The sequence below is a fragment of the Anas acuta genome, chromosome 9, assembly GCF_963932015.1.
Source record: "Anas acuta chromosome 9, bAnaAcu1.1, whole genome shotgun sequence".
NCBI lineage: Eukaryota > Metazoa > Chordata > Aves > Anseriformes > Anatidae > Anas > Anas acuta.
The window spans coordinates 24,114,459-24,132,141 of NC_088987.1; the positions used below are offsets into that span (position 1 = coordinate 24,114,459).

Sequence of the window (17,683 nt, forward strand, 5' to 3'; positions counted from 1 at the left end):
CTGTTACTTAAGTATGAATCCAATTGCTCAAATTTCTTTAATTAGGTATTACATGGGTGTTTCTGGATGAATGTCCAATTATTTAACAAGGAGAAAAGATTTAATGAATGAGGTTGTCTTTTTTAATTTTGTCAGACATTTACAGCTAGTTTCAAGTGTTCGCATTTTAACCAAATAATGAAGCATGTTTTCTGAGAAGTGGAAGTTTGAATAAACTCTGGCTTTTCTTCCTTAGCAAAATGATTAACTTTTCACAACCAGATACAATTGATGAAAGGGCTATTAATAAGAAGAAACTCACTCCTTTCACTATATCTGTAAGTACTGCACAGATAGGAACTTGTCACAAATAAGAAAGTAAAATGTATTTTTTATAGTTTTGTTTTAATGACAGTTATTCTGGTGGAGAAAAAAATAGTCCTATGTATTTTGAAATGTCAAAGCATGAAAGTGTATTCTCTAACAAACTCAACTGAAGTCTTCTGTTTTTTAAATGGCTTACAGGAAAGCTTTGTTTGCATGCTTTCCTTGGTTGTTTCACTGGATTCCTTTTTGCTTTACTGAGAATCTGAACAAAACAATGTTAAATTTCTGAGTGGATGTCTGGATCAAATTTAGGGATGCAATGCAGAAAGTATCTGCATAACTGTATACTATAAGCTAAGATGATGTGTTTTCAGTAGCGGAGAGTGGCTTGGACAAAAGATGAGAAGCTCTATGTTTTTTTGACTGTGTATGAGCCACAAAATAGTTGAGGAGAACCTGTTTTCTCATATCCAAAATAATTTCTTAAAAACAGTTGTGAAAGAAGGAAGTAGATCCTTAAGGTATCAGCCTAAGGAGAAAATAAAATCCTGTTTAAAAGCTTCAGTTACTGGACAGACTTTTAATTTCAGGTGGTGACATAAAAATATGGAAAGTTAACACCACACCATGTTCTAAATCCTCCAATTGGGTCTTGTAATTTCTACTCGTTTAAGGGATACATGTCAGCAAGTACGATACATGTGCTTACGCTGTCCCTGTAGATAGTTAAAGTGTGACACTAGAGAGGAAAAAGAGTAATATGACACCTGCCTTTTTTTTGTATTATTTCATTTGTGGGGATCATTAGCTTCACTTTCAGTGTCAGCATGTTGAATTGCTCTGATTTGCTAACGGTGTCCAATCACACTTCGAGTTGCTTGAGTGTTAGCCTGCATAAGAGCCAAGATAATCGCTGTGGAGGCAGTGATTCCAGTAGCCTCCTACACAGGGATCTACTGATTCTACTGATCTGTTGATTCTACCAGATCAAGTCCCTGGTATTTTGGGCAATATTGTCTAATTTGTGTATGTGATACCTGTGAAATACGAATAAGACTGATTAGTAATCCAAGCAGTGGAAGGTGATCCACAGTTTTTTGGTGGGTTCGTATCAAACATTGCCAATGATGATATTCAATAAATTTTGATAGGATGTGGCGTTTCACAAGAATATCTCTAGGGTGCACTGGGAACTATTCAACTAATCCATAAGTTCTTATAGTTTAAGACAGTTGGAAAATTCAGACGCTTAGTAAATTTGTTAATATTAAAGCTACAAAGATTCACAACCTCATAAGTTTGTTAAATGTTGACATTCTGAACAGGAAAACCTAAACTTGGCTCTGAACTCAGCATCTGCTATTGGCTGTACGGTTGTCAATATTGGATCACAAGATTTACAAGAAGGAAAACCTCACTTGGTATTAGGGCTCTTGTGGCAGATCATAAAAGCTGGTCTTTTTGCTGATATTGAGATCTCCAGAAATGAAGGTAAGTGTAATGCTAGCTATTGTAATGTGTACAATTTGTAATTAACTGCTTTGAAACCATGATGGCAATTATTTCAGCTTTCTTTCAAACTTCTTTTTAGCTCTAATTGCTTTGCTAAATGAAGGGGAAGAACTAGATCAGTTACTGAAGCTTTCACCAGAAGAGCTCTTGCTGCGCTGGGTAAACTACCATCTGACCAATGCAGGGTGGCAGAAAATCAGTAATTTCAGCCAAGACATCAAGGTATGTAGTTATCACTCGGATAATTGAACACAGTGGTATTAAAACATACTATGCATGGAAACAAATGAGCAAGGTCAGAAGTATTTAGAAAAATACCAGTCATCTGCTTTTTCTAGCTATAGGTTCAGCCTTCATTTTTCAGCACTGGAAGAACACGATTTTGATCTCATTTATCCTAGTCAGTTGTTCATGCCATATATTATCATATCACATATGATATATCACAGTGCTGAGTGAACATTTCCTGCAAGCCCATGCTCAAGGCAGTTCTAAATTTCTAAGTTTGTTATTAGAGCTACTTAGGGAAATTTGCACTACCCTGTTAGTTGCCCTTTTACTTGGCCATCCTTCTCTCTTTGTGGGTTTGTAGAAACCCATCATTTTTATTTTTTATTTTTTTTAAAGGAAAAAGAGTGTGGCTTTTAAACTCCTTCTGTTGTATATTTGCTAGTGGTTATTGCACTTTGTACGTGGCATTGTACAGAAGAATAGGAAACCACTTCTGGACAGTACAGTTATTTAGAGAGCTGTCTGGAGTAGCTACTGAATCTTGATCCAAGAAGTGAGCAGCCCCTCTCAATCACTGTTGTGCTGGTTTGCCACTTCAAAGACCTGAGGGGACTAGAAGCCATGCTGGTTCTTTGTAGCAGATGTCAGGTCTTCATAACTCTTCTCTTGTTTTCAGTCATTCTGCATAAGGTATGCAGAGTACTGTAGCAAGTCCTGCTCAAGAGAGAGAAAAAACTTCAAAAGCAAAGGAGCTAGTTTCCTTAAGGTGGTAAGACACCTTCTCAATTGAAACAACTGTAATTGTTTTCTTTAGTTATATCTTTTCAAATGCCACCAAGAAGGCTAGTATTAAACCAAACTATGGTTTTATATGAAAACTGCTAATATAGTAAAGATCTATTTCCTATGTGAGAGAAGTATACATGTATACATAATACTTCTAAAATTAGTAGGTTTGCCTTTTAGTTTTATGGTTTCATAGTGGTAGGGGAGCAGAGGAGCACACTTAAACTGTGTAAAATAAATCTAACTTGTTTTGTCTCTATAAATTAACCTTAAAAGAGCTACTTCAGTCTTATTTTTTAATTCCACTTACTTAGTTCCATAAGAAATAGAAAAATTTAGGAAACCATTTGAAAAGAATAGTGAAGGAATTAAATACAAATACCTAAAATAAGATCCATGTTCCTTTGTAGTTATTTTTTTGTGGGTAACCTATGTAAATTTCTTTATCTTACTTGCAGCTGTCTACTTCACATCCAGCAGAATAAATGTCAATAACACCATCCAGAAAAATCAGCTTACACTTCTGTTCTTTCATTTGGCTAAATAAGTACTATGTGATATATGATAGTAAAGTGGCTATATGACCTCATCCATGTTCACTGTAATTAGAGTGCCATATTTCTGACTTGTGTGGCTTTTGAATCAGACTGCAAGAGTAGTAAATGACTATCAGAGGCTATGTATTTTTTCATTTATTAACACTACGCTGTGTGTTTTAGGATTCAAGAGCGTACTACCACCTGTTAAATCAGATTGCACCCAAAGGAGATGGCCCTGATGAAATATCTGTTAAAATTGACTTCTCAGGGTTCAATGTAAGTATCCTGAAATTTAAAAAAATAAGACTGGAATTATCTGAGACTTCTGTATATGTATCCAACATCTTAGTTGCAAAGCTGTTCTGGAATTGCCTTTTGCTTTTGTGAAGCATACAACAGCTCAGTCAGATTATCCCATGTCATAGAAGATTAAATGAGAAAAGCTCGAGTCAAGTTCCAGGACACTGCTGAAACAGGGTTATGCATCCTATATTGGAAAAATTTGGAACTGTGTTTTACTTGCATTAGTGTGCAACTGTTTGGGATTTTTAGTTGGATCTGCCAATATCAAATTTACAACATCCTGCTTCACTTCTATTCTTTTGGAATTCAGGCAAGGAAAAAAAGCTGACATCACAAACTTTGTGATCTTTCCTCAGACTGAATAGAATTTGGAGATATCATGTGAACCTTTCAAGTAACTAGCAGATCTATTTTGTTGCTTTTTTTTTTAGGGGGAGTGAGAAAAGATAGTGTTTTTTTGTTGGTGTGTTTTTCCTTTGTAATTTCCTGTAGTTTATTTGATCATTTCCTGTAATGGGTTATAAACCAGTATGAATAATGTGCAATCTTCTTATAGAACAAGGTTCTGGTTGAGTGTACCAGTGTTGAATTAATGACTTTTATTTCATTCTAAGAGTAAATCAGTTGCTAACTGATTTCCCTTGAAATAGTAACTTTTAATGTTGTAAAGATTAGAGGCAAAAGGTATATGTTACATGGTTTTGAAGACTTGCTTATTCTAGGTAGATTAATAATAAAGATGAATATACAAAGTACCTTTTCATTACACGTAGGTTACCAACTAAAAAGATTTAAAGCCAAATAGAATCTATCACCTTATCTTTCTTTTGATATCACATCCAAACTTGGTGATGGCGGATTTTGAAATCATCTGATCATCTAAGATCATCCATGTTTATGAGAATACCAGTTTGAAGCAGTGATTATGAACCTATAGCTCATATAGCAGAAATATATTTGGTAAGGGAATCAACAGCTTGGAAACAAAAACATAACCACTCACCTCTATCTGCTGTGATTCACTGGGCATGCTGAACAGGCAGCCACAGAAATGAAGGACAGAAAAAGTGGAAGGAAGAGGGGAATTGATAAAGTCTGTGAGAGCTAGCTTGGGTATTAGGGGAATGAGGGAGACACAGGTCAAGATTTGCTAGACTACAGCTTCAGTCAGAACATGCAATTGTTTGTCACAATTTAATATGTTTGTGGTTTTTTCTTTTTCAGGAGAAAAATGACCTGAAGAGGGCTGAATACATGCTCCAACAGGCAGACAAATTGGGCTGCAGGCAGTTTGTAACTCCAGCAGATGTGGTTGCAGGCAACCCTAAACTCAATTTGGCTTTTGTTGCAAATCTCTTTAACACACATCCAGCCCTACACAAGCCTGACAATTCATCTTATGATCTCAATTTATTAGAAGGTACTCAACTTGCTAAGCATATAGGAGATAAGAACGCTAATGACTTCTGTTTAAGTATTCTTTCTAGGTTGTGATAAAGGATCCCTGTGTGATGGTGCCTGTGTTAACACCAGCATATAGAGTGCATATTTTTCATTAGCTTTCAGCATAAGCCTGTAGTAGAAATCCTCATTAGCTTGACCAGAGGCTATTCATGAATAATCTCTTATTATTCACTTGCAGGAGCAAAGCCTGTTCTCTTATGGCTTTTCCAGGTTCTTGTGCTTCTTGCCTTACTAATTGTATTTTAGCTGATGCACAAATACAGCTTTTCCTAATTTGGAGTACTATATTATGCAACTGTCTTTTAAAATCTACGATGTCTTCTAAAGTACTTCTCACGGGTTGTAGTTTTTATATACATGTGTATAGCTGGTTGCATTTTTAAAACTGGAAACTGATGTTTAAAAAAAAAAAAAAAGCTTATGTATAAATGACCTGTACAAATCTATTGCACCAACAACCTGTATGGATCCTAGCATATCTGTGAGCTTGTACTGTGCTTGAATTGTGCTGTTCGGATCCCTAATGCTAGAGATAAAGGAATAGTAATCCTTGGCTGCTACCCTTTCTGTGGACCAGCTAATCCAGGATAATGAAACAGTATAGCCAGTGTATTTCAGTTGTTCGCTGATCTCAAAGGAAAGGTGAGAAGGAGGGTTGCCGCACTTGAGAGAATCATTCACAATGTTAGCACATTGCTCTGCACTGCCTGCTCTTGCTTTCCTTACACTGTTCCTATCAGGTTTCCTTTCCATCTAGGTGAGTCCATCTTCCTTTGCTTCTAGCTTTCTCATAAGTTTCCTGCTCTGCTACAACCCTATTTCATAAATCTTGTACCCCTCAGACCACTCCTGTTTCAGGCTTCCTGCTTTTCTGGTTTTATGGGTGCCAGCTTTGGTAGAGGCATCAAAGCACAGGAGGCAGTCTTCCTTTTCCAGCTGTGACATCCCTAGTCACTGCAGTCCTTGCTGTCTGTGACAAACGATTGAAGAAAAGCCTTGTTCTTCCTCTGCTGCAATTTTATTGGAAATACATGCTTAGAATCGTGTGCAGGAGCTGTGTGGAAGTAGAATATGTAATCACCAAATACTAGAGTACTGTTCTTTAATGGTAAATACAGGCCAAATGTAAGTTGCTTTTTATAGTGACTATTTTAGAGATGGATAACTACGACAGCATTATCTGTTTAAAGGCAAGTAGAAGGCTCCTTTCTGCCCCCAAATAATAACTCCTGTGTTGCCATATAGATCTAAACTATCGATAGTTATTTTAGCCAAAAACAATGTTGTTCTTGTGTGTTTTGTTTGTTTGTTTACTATTAAGTCCTGTATATTGGCTAACCTTTTCTCAAAGTACTGTTAGACAAAATGTTATTTGTTTCTTTATAGTGTCATCATAGATGGTCTGTTATAATCTGACTCATAATTTATAATGCTTTCCTATTTTGCTTCATGAAATCCAGATTTGACCCCTCCTAATGTAGGTACTGTATTTAGTACTTTTCTGTACTCTGTTAAAGTATTTATTCTGCATTTTTCTTGGTGTGATTTTTATCTAGTGTTTTAATTGTATCTGTCCTTTTCTGCTGGTTGATTTGCTGCATCATTCTTGTATTTTTCTATTGCTTTAATATTAAATTTAGTATAACTCAAAAAAAAAAAAAAACCACAGGTCTAATATGATGCATATAAAATGGGGGCAAGATGTGAACAAGTCAAACACCATATAGTTCCTTCTGTGAATCTAACCTTCCATAAGCTAAGTTTTAAAGCTTATGTACGTGGGTGAGTAGAGCTACTTGAAAGCTTTAGTTTTCTTGCACTAAATTCTACCTTTTCCATGATCATTCCACCCCAAAAATATGATGTGGCTGTTCTTTTTGGTTTAAAACAATAAACACTAGGCATAAATTGGAATTTAGACTGATAATATGTCTAGTGGTGGTCACTTGTGTGCAGAGACCATATCCATCAGATATTTTTCCAAAAGGAAATAAACATCTGATACTGTGTGGGGTGGGAGGAGGAGAATGGAGTCCTCAGTGAATGCATCACCTTTACATGTTGCTGTTGCTCTGAGGAAATTCTCACTTGTAGGAAAGGCACCAGAGTTTGGGATCTAACTCCCAGAAAGCTGAGCTCTTGAGGGGAGGAGAACATGGAAACATGTCCACCCATCTTTTGTCCAGCATGCATGTTATCTGAGGCTGTTTTTAAGTCTGCTGGCAGCCTTCAAGACTGTTAACATGAGCGGGTTAACTATTCCCACTCAGGCCAGCTGAATTTAGGGTGGAAACTTAAATCTTAAGCTCTGTTGTCTTTCAGAGAGAATCTCAGGTATTGGAAGCCCTTTGAATCTTGACCCCATCCTTATTGCTACTCCTCATTCAGTTCCATAGTATAATCTCAGAGAAGAAAGAGATGGCTATAAATATAAAGGATACTACCAAATTTGCTCCTCTCTCTTTTGTGTAGCTCTGTCCCTTTTCTGCAGTTTTCCTATGATTTTGGCTATCTGCTGCACCACTCAGCAGAAGATATGCTCCTGATAGGATGACAAGGTATATTTTGAATAAAAGAATGGAGAGAAAAAAATTGGTTCTGAGCCATCTGGAAGACTTAAGAACATTTACATGTTGCATGATAAAGGGATTTGTTTAAAGTGGCATATTAAATACACTGTATTGAATTCCTGCTAGACCAAATGGGTTTCCCAACTTGCATGCTCTTGGTCTTGCTTGTCTACTTGGGATTCTTTTGGCAGTGTTAAGCATGTATTGTAAAATTCCCAGTTTGAGTGCAGTTGCCGAGTAATTTTTTGTAGCTGTGCTTTTAGTAAGAGTTCATTAAGTAACCTGGTTCTCATCTTTGCAATGGACAAGTGTCCTTAAAAGCACTTTGTGGTCAATTTTTAGGCACTGTCAATTAACCCAAGGATCAGTAAGCCTAAAAAAGTACTAAAAGCAAAACATTTAAAAAACAAACAAACAAACAAAAAAATGACCTTAAGTACCTCTAAAGTACTCTCATGCTTCTATTTTGATTTTCTTTACTATCAAAAAAGGCTGATGTTATTTATCACCAAACGTAATCCATTGTTGTCTTAAGTTTTGCTTTGGGAAGAAATATGTGAAACAAAGGTAACTACTGCCTGCAGACCTTGCAGAATAGTGTTATTTCTTTCAACATGCATTCATTCGTCAATGAATCTCTGGTAACTTTTGTAAGTGAATCTGAAACAAATACCAGGTTGAATTCCATATGAAAGATCTCATGATTCAGGAAGGAAATACAGCAGTAGGATGAATATAATCAATTTCTGATTAATTGGAAAATAACTGGTAAACTGGCTGACAGTTTTGTGTGTGTTTTTTTTTTTTAATATAAAATGTGTTCTTTTGGAACATGCTAGTTACAACTGAAATAGCTCACAAAAATATCTGAATTTGTTAAGGTTGTGATAGATCTATTTTCAAGTCTGGGTGTTCTTATATAGACAAGAAGATCTATATTAAAACTGTAACCTCTATCTAAAAATAGATCCATAACATCAATTTAATGGAAAAGTAACATGAAGGAGGTTCTTTCTAATCTGATGATGCAAGTTTTTAAACATCAACTTCACTTTGCAAAAACAGTAATTGTTCTGTTGTCGGCATGAACTGCAGAACTAAATGAGGCTGTTTTCATGCTACATAAACCTCATTAGACAAACTCAGTGCCATTATCCTCTGAGGAAAAGGTGAAGAAAAATCTTCAGATTTTCATAAGTTTCATTCTGTGAAATCTATTCTATCATTCTTTATGGAGAATTTCTCTCTCCCGGTGTCCTCTCTATTTTCAACTGGATTATCAGACCAACAGAACAAAGCAATGATTTTACTGCAAGCTCATGTATTCAGGCTAAGTATTTCTTTAATTGTTGCTCTTTGATGTAAGAGGAAATGGCTTATGTAGCATTGATTCACAAATAATTGGCCACAGATTCATTGTTAACTTTAATTTTCTACATACAACATTATTTAGTGTATTACTGCAAGCTGTAACCTTATAAAGAAAGAACATTAGTTAAGGGGTTCATGATTATAATAAGAACAACCTAAGTCAGGAAAATGAAGGCTTTTTTTCTACTGAATTTTCTGCATTTCTCATAGGATGGAAAGTAACTGGTAGGATTGCTGGAAGGCTTTTATGAAGTCTATTCTGTTGGAAAAAGTCAATCATAACTGAAACTTCCAACAATTCCAGAGTTGAAAGTTAATTTTGCAAGAATAACTAGTGTGTTTGGCAGTGTATACAGCTTCACACATTTTATCAGTATAATACTGCCCTGCTGAGCCTCCATTGTTAAAAACTGAAAAGGTGAGGTCTGTTGCTTTGGAGGACCTTTATAAATTAATACTGGGAACTTGTGTGGAGAGAGTAGAACTGTAGTTCTACAGTTGTAGTTCTGCAAACTGTAACAGTCTACAGAAGTTCTACAACTGTAGTTCTACGGTTTGACACAATTGCATTGTGTTAATATTAAACTTTAATAAAAATGTGATTTCAAACACGTTTAAAGATTTGAATAAAGATTTGAACAGATTTAAAGTGTTGAATATACTTTCCACTGATTTAGTTTTAGGAACTTTAGTCATTAACTTGGTTATTACTTATCACCATTTGCACCATTATATATTCATCTAAAACAAAACCAATGAACGGTCTATTTCTGTATTTATTTTTTTATTTTTTAAGATACGTTTACACACACCCACAAAGATGGACCCTGTGCTCTCTGGCCATTTGCTTAGAACTGAGGGACCCTGACCTTGATAAGATCACCTCTACTTATTGGCCATTAGGGACTACTGTTATGGAAATGATAAACTTATTTTTAAGGAGAGGAGGAAAAAAAAAAAAAACACACCATAGTGCAGGAGCTGTGACTTGTTGGTTGTATGTGAGTCATTTAAATGTTGCTTATTAAAATGTTTTCTCCAAGTAATTTATATAGAATTATATTTGTCACTATAGGAGAAAGTAATGAAGAAAGGACTTTCAGAAACTGGATGAATTCACTGGGTGTAAGCCCATATGTTAACCATTTATACAGGTAAGACCTTTTTTTCTTTAAGCAGTATTTTGTTCTCCCTTGGTTATAAGAAAGTAGGTATTCATGAATATCTGCTAGAATATAGTAAAAATGTGAATAAAGGGAAGTTGTATTTCTACTGAAATAGTGACTTCCAAATTTCCATACAGCATGACAGGAACTTTTCCATAGAACTCACTAAGCTGTACCTGATTCAGATATTCCATTCATGATTGAGAAATACTCAAGTATTTAATAACTTTTTCATTGTGCATATGAAATTTCATACTTTAAAATATTGGCTTACTCTCATTTAGTGACCTCTCTGATGCTTTAATCATTTTCCAATTGTATGAGATGACTCGTGTGCCAGTTGACTGGAGCCATGTCAACAAACGTCCTTATCCTCTGCTTGGTGGTAATATGAAAAAGGTGAGTAGATACTCTCAAATACAGTTTAGTTTCACAGTTTCCAGTTGTGCTGTTTCTAGTAACCTGGATTGTCTAGATTGGAGTGTTAGTGAGACAGTCCTAGGCGTAAAAAAGAAGGGAGGAAAAAAAAGAAAAAAAGAAAAAAACAAACAGGAGGGGTGAGGGGAAACAGGAGGGGAGAGAAAAATCTTCCAGGTATTGTTTCAAGAAATAGCAATATTATCACTTGAGTTTCAAAATGTGAAATGGGGCTGCCATTTGGCAATATTAAATTTACGATTTAATTAGGGCATCTCAGTAAAAATTTCAGGCATGACATAACTGTTGTCCAATGCTTTTATATCAAGAGGTATTGCAGAGTAGTTTAATGTTGTGCCAGGAGAATTTGTGGAAGTCCTGCAGAATCCAAGCTTTCACTTAGTTTGTGATCGTTATGAAGCCAGAAATGTAGGGCAAAAAACTGCTGTTTGTTTAAAAATAATGTATTCTAAGTATTCTCCCCAATTCAGTTTTGATGTGACTATTTATTACTTAGATAAAAACCAAGAGAAATTTTTTTCTCAGGTGTGAAATATGATTAGCATTGCAATGTTATGTAATTCTATTTATATCTGCAAGAATAGTAAAAACAGCATAGTATACAAACGCTAGAAATATTTCTGTAGCTTCAAAATCTCACGATAGGTAACAGTAAGCCAAAATAATTGATACTACGCGTAGTTTCTAGGTCTGTGTTACAGATTTTTTATTTTTGCATTGTTTGTATATATTTACTTTTAGATTGAGAATTGCAATTATGCTGTAGAACTTGGGAAGACAAAAGCAAAATTCTCTCTGGTTGGTATTGCTGGACATGATCTAAATGAGGGCAATCCTACTCTGACTTTGGCTTTGATATGGCAGCTGATGAGAAGGTAAGTTAGGCTTAGTATACGATACATGTATGTATCTGTGCATGTCTTCATATATGTTGCTGTTTGTACATCAAGGGAAACTAAAGCAAGTGTTCAGCTCATCTAACAGTTACAGTGATGGTCAGTGTATGTAAGAGGAAAGAACAGGTGCAATCGCTTCAGTGTCCTTCACCAGTTATACATGTAATCAGGTACAAAAGCTTCCATAATCTGAGTGAAATTTCATACTTCTACATAAAAATTGCAAGACTCTAGCCTAGCAGTAGAAATAACAAAGTTATATAGAAACACAATCATAACTGTTCTATATAAGAATTAATGCTACTGGAAAAGCTGATAAGCTATATTAAATTTCTGATCAAGATTTGTCTTATTCATGTTGTATTGATTCAAACATTTAAATTGACCAAAATATTTTGAAGCTTTTGTAATCGAAGAACCATTGTGAACTTCTACAAATTCAAAATCTTTTTGACTTAATATTAACAAATAAAGCTGCAGCACTGCTAGCTTTTTTATTTGTTATTTTAAATACTGACCTGACAAATATGGGAGTTCAGGTAGGTTAATAATAGAGGAAAATGTTTAAGAATGAATCGAGAATTAAGTGCAAATTTCTTGTGTGTTTTAAATAAGTGTTTTGTGGAGTCACTTGTAAACATTCACTTACTCTGAGATATAAATTTTATACTTTTTTTTACATGCTGTGTAGTTATTGAAACAATGGTAGTGTGTGTTTCTATATGCATACATCCATTTATATATCAATAATTAAAACCTTACATATTAAAAATTGTGATTAAAATTGGTTATCCTTCAGCCAATATAAAAGCACATCATTTATTTTGTCTTTATTCCATGTGTTTTTCTGAAAGTACAGAGTGATTTAAAAATTTGTGCAATCAAAAAAGGAAGATAAGTAGGAAGAGATGATGTATGCTATAGACTTGAAAACAGGGAAGAACTTTAAAGCCATCACAGCTTTGTAATGTAAAAATTAAAATCTTGTTAGTGCACTGAGCAGGAATAAATGTAAGTTGGTTTTGGTAAAGAATATTTTAAAGAATTTTCCATAAATTAATTTACCCTGAAATACTCAGTGTTTCATTTCTTGGACTGTTGAGCCTGGATGCAGGGGGCACGTTTAAGCATAGAAAGTAAAATTAGCTATAATGTGCTGAGTAAAATACAGAAAGAAGATGTAATACTGAACATTGAGTTGTAGGATGTTATTTTATTCTTGCAACAACTGAAAAAGCGATTTAATGAACTAATAGTTTATAAGGTAGGGTATTTTATGAAGATGAGTACTTAAAATTGTTACTGTGCTGAATTAATATTTTACTTGTGCTTTTAGATTTAATTCAGACTCTTATTTTCCTTATTAAAGGTATACTTTGAATGTATTATCAGACCTTGGAGAGGGGGAAAAAGTAAATGATGAAACTATTATTAACTGGGTGAATCAGACACTTTCAAATGCAAATAAGAAAACTTCAATTACCAGTTTCAAGGTAATCAAATACATTTGCTTTTCTTTCCACCTATAACTAGATGTAGGATTTTTAATCTGATCCATTAACAGTTTGGCTTTAACTGTGGCTCTTCCGTATCAGCTAGCATAATTGTAAAAGGAAATATTTTTGAGAGTCTGTTAATTTTCAGAAGTATTTCACAGTTCTATTAGTAACAAGAAATCTTAGAGCAGAGACTGTAATTTCTAAAAGTTAATGAAATAAAATAAAATCCAAGGGACATCTGCCTGAAGTCATGCCAGTGTTTGGGCATGGCGTGTCAGATACCTTGCATTTATATGGGTATTGGCACACTCATATTTATGAGCACAAACATGAAGAACAGTTTTGGAAATACTGGGTGTGAGAGGAAGAGATCGCACCGCTTCTTCAATAGCAGCCATTGAAAAAGAGTGTGACAGCACCAGTGGAGGGAACCCAACTTAACCAGCAACCTGTGTTGGCTTGAATGGCATTGCTGGTGTGCCACAGACCTAACAGAACAGGTCACTGTCAAATAATAATTTGAAGTGCTACTGGAGCTTATCTATTTCAGCAAGTATGAGCTAATTGATAAATAAAGCTTTCCTTTCATCTGCTTAGTGTTAGGCATGAAAGAAATCATGTATGTCAGGTGTATGTATCATGTTGTGTTGATTTCATTCCTTAGAAGTGGTAGATCAACTGCAGGGTTGCACTTGTACACAAATATAGCATTCTTATACAGGTTTATTGTATGCACTGAAACAGTTATATCAATGTAGTTCACAACAGGAACATAAAAACCTACCAAGTCAAATATTTGAGAGCTCACTGGTGTGATATTGTATTAGGTAAGCAATGGGCAGAAGGTAATGTCAAATTATCTTTCTATACCAGAAGACTTAATTTTTATTGTAGAAGGTAAATTTGGTGTTGGTCTTCATAAAAGGGATGATCAACTTCTCCTATTTCTACATTTATTGTAGCAATATTAATATAAATAAATTGAATGTAAGAAGATAACCTGTCCCACCATCTTGATTTTGGTATGCCTGTATTTTCTGGGGAAAGGTTGTTTGTTTTTAAGGTTGTTCAGAGGATGGTAGACCAATACAGACAAGAGACATTCTTCAGCACACTTCTCTTACTACTGATTTTTGACAACATTCATGTATATATTATCTTTCACAATTTGAGTTTTTGTCTATGTTTTGGGGTTACTACTACAAACATTGTATAGCAGAGAACATGGAGGTCCCTGCTATTTGTTGTGGAATATGAAAGCCAAGTTTTATCACATTGGCATTAATTGAAACAAATTTAAAAAAAAATGGTTTATTTTCTTGCAGAGATAACCAAGCACTCCATGTCTTCAGGCAGATGTATATTACTATTTGTAAATGCATAGTTAGTGAGTGATGACTCTGTGGAACTTGATGGAATTTGAAATCATAGCTGTAATCTTGTGATGAAGGCAGCTGGGTCATGTGTTTTATCAGCCGAGGCTCTGATGAAACAAGAGCCAGCATTGCTGAAACTGTCTTCATGTTGGTTCCCTATCTTCCCAAACTGTTGGTTTGATTTCATCTTGCAGCAGGCTGCTTATTTCCTGTGATATTAGGTGAGAAATAATGGCAGCAACAGTATTTTCTATTTTAAAACTTGAGGAAAATACATCTATGTATTACAGACAAAACATAGACTGCTCATACTATCTCAGAATGCTATCTGGGATGCAAAAATAATGTAGTGGGCAATAAACTACTTCAGAAAATAATTCTCTTATGAGAAAAAAAAATCAGACTAGTTTGGGAACGCAAATACCATTTTGTTATCTTGAGGATAGTCTGGTGCTTGGACTTCTTTCAAAGTTCCTTTCTGCCTGGGGAAGGGGGAAGACTTTTTCATTCAAGTAATTTAGGCCATTTATATTTGTGCAATGATACCAACATTGAGTGTGAAACTTACAATTTAGATGTGCTGAAAACAACATTAGATTACATAAAGGGGGAGGAAATATTTATGCAATAAAGTAACAAAACATACTGCTAGTTTTCAGTATCTAAGATGGCCTGTAAGTTTTCTTTCATTGCAAAGACAGAATAATCAGGAACCATTAGGTTCCTTATGCTAATGTTTTACGTATTTTCTTTTAGGACAAATCAATTAGCACTAGTTTACCTGTGCTAGATTTAATAGATGCCATTGCACCAAAAGCAATTCGCCCAGAAATGGTCAAGAGAGAAGATCTTTCTTATCAAGACAAATTGAATAATGCCAAGTAAGTTTTAAATCAATGCTTTGTATTTTCCTGAAGTGTAGAAATGCTTTATTTCCTGGTATAATTAATATGGCTTATCAATTTAACAGAGAGAAATTTCACTAATGTTACTTTGTTTCAAAGACAATATTATTTTAAATTACAATATCCTGGAGGTATTTTTCTAGCATGTTTAAATTATGAACTCAAATTCACAGCTGATATCACCTACTCCACTGCAATTGGTTTATTAAGTCTGCCATAATCCACACTTTTTCTGAGAAACATAAATGCTATAATAATGGGTAGTAAAATGGCTGCCAGTACAGTCGCTAATACGTAGTTTACCAGAATAATGTTTATTTCCTCCTAGAGGATAAGTGTTGACTGAATGGACATACACTGCTATTAAAATCTGTTGCTGTGAATCTTCATGTGTTAGTAGACGTAAGTTAAATGATATTTATTTTTGTTTGCTTTCTAAGGTATGCCATTTCAGTTGCTCGCAAAATTGGTGCTCGTATATATGCTCTCCCAGATGATCTGGTCGAAGTGAAGCCAAAAATGGTGATGACAGTGTTTGCATGTTTGATGGGAAGAGGACTGAACAAAATAAAATAATGAAGAGATTTAATATCACTTTCTGCCATGTTAAGGACGATGAGATGACGAATGCCTCACAGCTTACAGAATTCTGAAGCTGAACAGAATAAAATGAGAAAATGTTTGCACAAATATTCTCGTTAATTACATCCAAATGTGTTTATATAAAGATTTCATTCAATTTCATAAAACATTGATTATTTATGGGTACTATTGTTTCCAGAACATGTTCTTTACCAAATTAACATAATGAATTTGTATTGCTTGAAAAAACAAAAACAACAACAAAAAAAACAACCTTATCAATCAAGTTTCATTTGTATTAGCTTCCATAGCATGTAACAATCTGTATTACTTTACATATATTATTTCAGGACCAATTGTGAAACATCATTTGATTTTTGTGGGTGTTAACTACATGTAGTCATAGCTATATCAAGGTGCATTCCTATCCCTGTTATATTATTATAATATTATAGTATAATGTATTACTGCATAAGTTATCATCCTTGCCTTACTCTTTAAGAGCTTAAGTCCTGTTGAAGTCAGAGAGTCTTGTCCTTGACTTCCGTGAGAGCAAGTGAAGGCCTATGATAATTTCTGGAAGCTAATGAATATTCAAAAAGCTGATAACTTTTTTTGTGAGCATAACTTTAAATGTGTAATAGTTTTGTTATTGAGCAAGAACTTACGGTCTGTGTCTTGAGGGGGAAAAAACAGCAAATAACAGTGTAATCATGTCATTATTAGATCTGCATAGGTTATCTTTTGCAATTGAACCAAAAAAATGATTTTTTATTTTTCATAAAATACTGTAAAAGAGAACAATAAAGGTCTAGCTGTTCCAGTTTTGGGGTTCATTGATGTATTGCATTTCCTTATAGATTGGGAAAAAAAAATAAAAATCAAAAGGAACAAAGTATATAGCACGTGTAGAGGTTTTGAAGGACTGGTACGTTGTCTAGATGAGGGAAGACGTAATTATTTTCATATTGTTTTTCAAAGCAAGTACTTTTAACTTTCTCTGCAGCCATAAATTTTCACCTAAGATTCAAGAGCTAGATGTGTAGTAAAACAACACTAAGGAAGCCAAACAGTAAGGCAGACAGAAAACTAAAAAATTGACTTTTCGTTTTAAGGTGTGAAGCCACTCCTTTTTGTTCTGCTCCTTAAAATGGTCACTAAGGTGTGGCAAAACCCAGGGATGATGATGAGTGGCCAGTCATACTAAGCTTCAGTATTTGGCCCAACCTATTAACAGTGAATTTGATGCATCAATTTGGTTTTCCCTTGTGTAAGAGAATACTAGGAGCTTTAGAGAATTAGTTACTTGGATTTAGAACCATTTGTCTCTGTTCACTGGTTTGTACTGCCTAGACAATAATAAATTAGCAATATTAGCAATAATGTGTTTTCTATTTGTGGTTATAAAAAGGGCAAAGAACCTCAACTTCTGTATGACGCTGATGCTGAAGCCAAACCAGTTTCAGTCCTTATTCAGGATCAGCTTAATTCAGGCTTATGGAGGCTTTGTTGTGCAAGACTGCATTCACTTCTTGAGCTATGCCGCTCTAAAGCACTGTGTTCACTTGCTCTGGCAGTCAGCAAATTATGGTGTGGGGTTTATATTTGATGTTGTGTAATGCATTTCTGTCTTGGTTTGTTCCCTTTAAGAGGAAGGAAAAAAAAAAATCTCCTTATACAGTTTTTCAAACTTAGATGAAACCACCTGGCTACACCTCGAAGGAGAGGATTTCCATCCT

At 34.8% G+C, this 17,683-nt stretch overlaps 1 protein-coding gene across 4 annotated transcripts in view; it reads left to right on the forward strand.

The window, feature by feature from the left end:
- Positions 1-16,767, forward strand: part of PLS1 (plastin 1) — a 40,293-nt gene extending 23,526 nt beyond the window's left edge. For all 4 annotated transcript variants that reach the window (XM_068691667.1, XM_068691670.1, XM_068691668.1 and 1 more), the window contains exons 6-16: positions 236-317; positions 1,632-1,797; positions 1,898-2,040; positions 3,555-3,650; positions 4,902-5,097; positions 10,158-10,236; positions 10,533-10,647; positions 11,428-11,561; positions 12,952-13,075; positions 15,214-15,338; positions 15,803-16,767. In XM_068691667.1, coding sequence (XP_068547768.1) covers positions 236-317; positions 1,632-1,797; positions 1,898-2,040; positions 3,555-3,650; positions 4,902-5,097; positions 10,158-10,236; positions 10,533-10,647; positions 11,428-11,561; positions 12,952-13,075; positions 15,214-15,338; positions 15,803-15,938 — 1,396 coding nt within the window. In that variant the 3' untranslated portion in view covers positions 15,939-16,767. The remainder of the gene's footprint in view (positions 1-235; positions 318-1,631; positions 1,798-1,897; positions 2,041-3,554; positions 3,651-4,901; positions 5,098-10,157; positions 10,237-10,532; positions 10,648-11,427; positions 11,562-12,951; positions 13,076-15,213; positions 15,339-15,802) is intronic.
- The last annotated feature ends 916 nt before the right edge of the window (positions 16,768-17,683 follow it).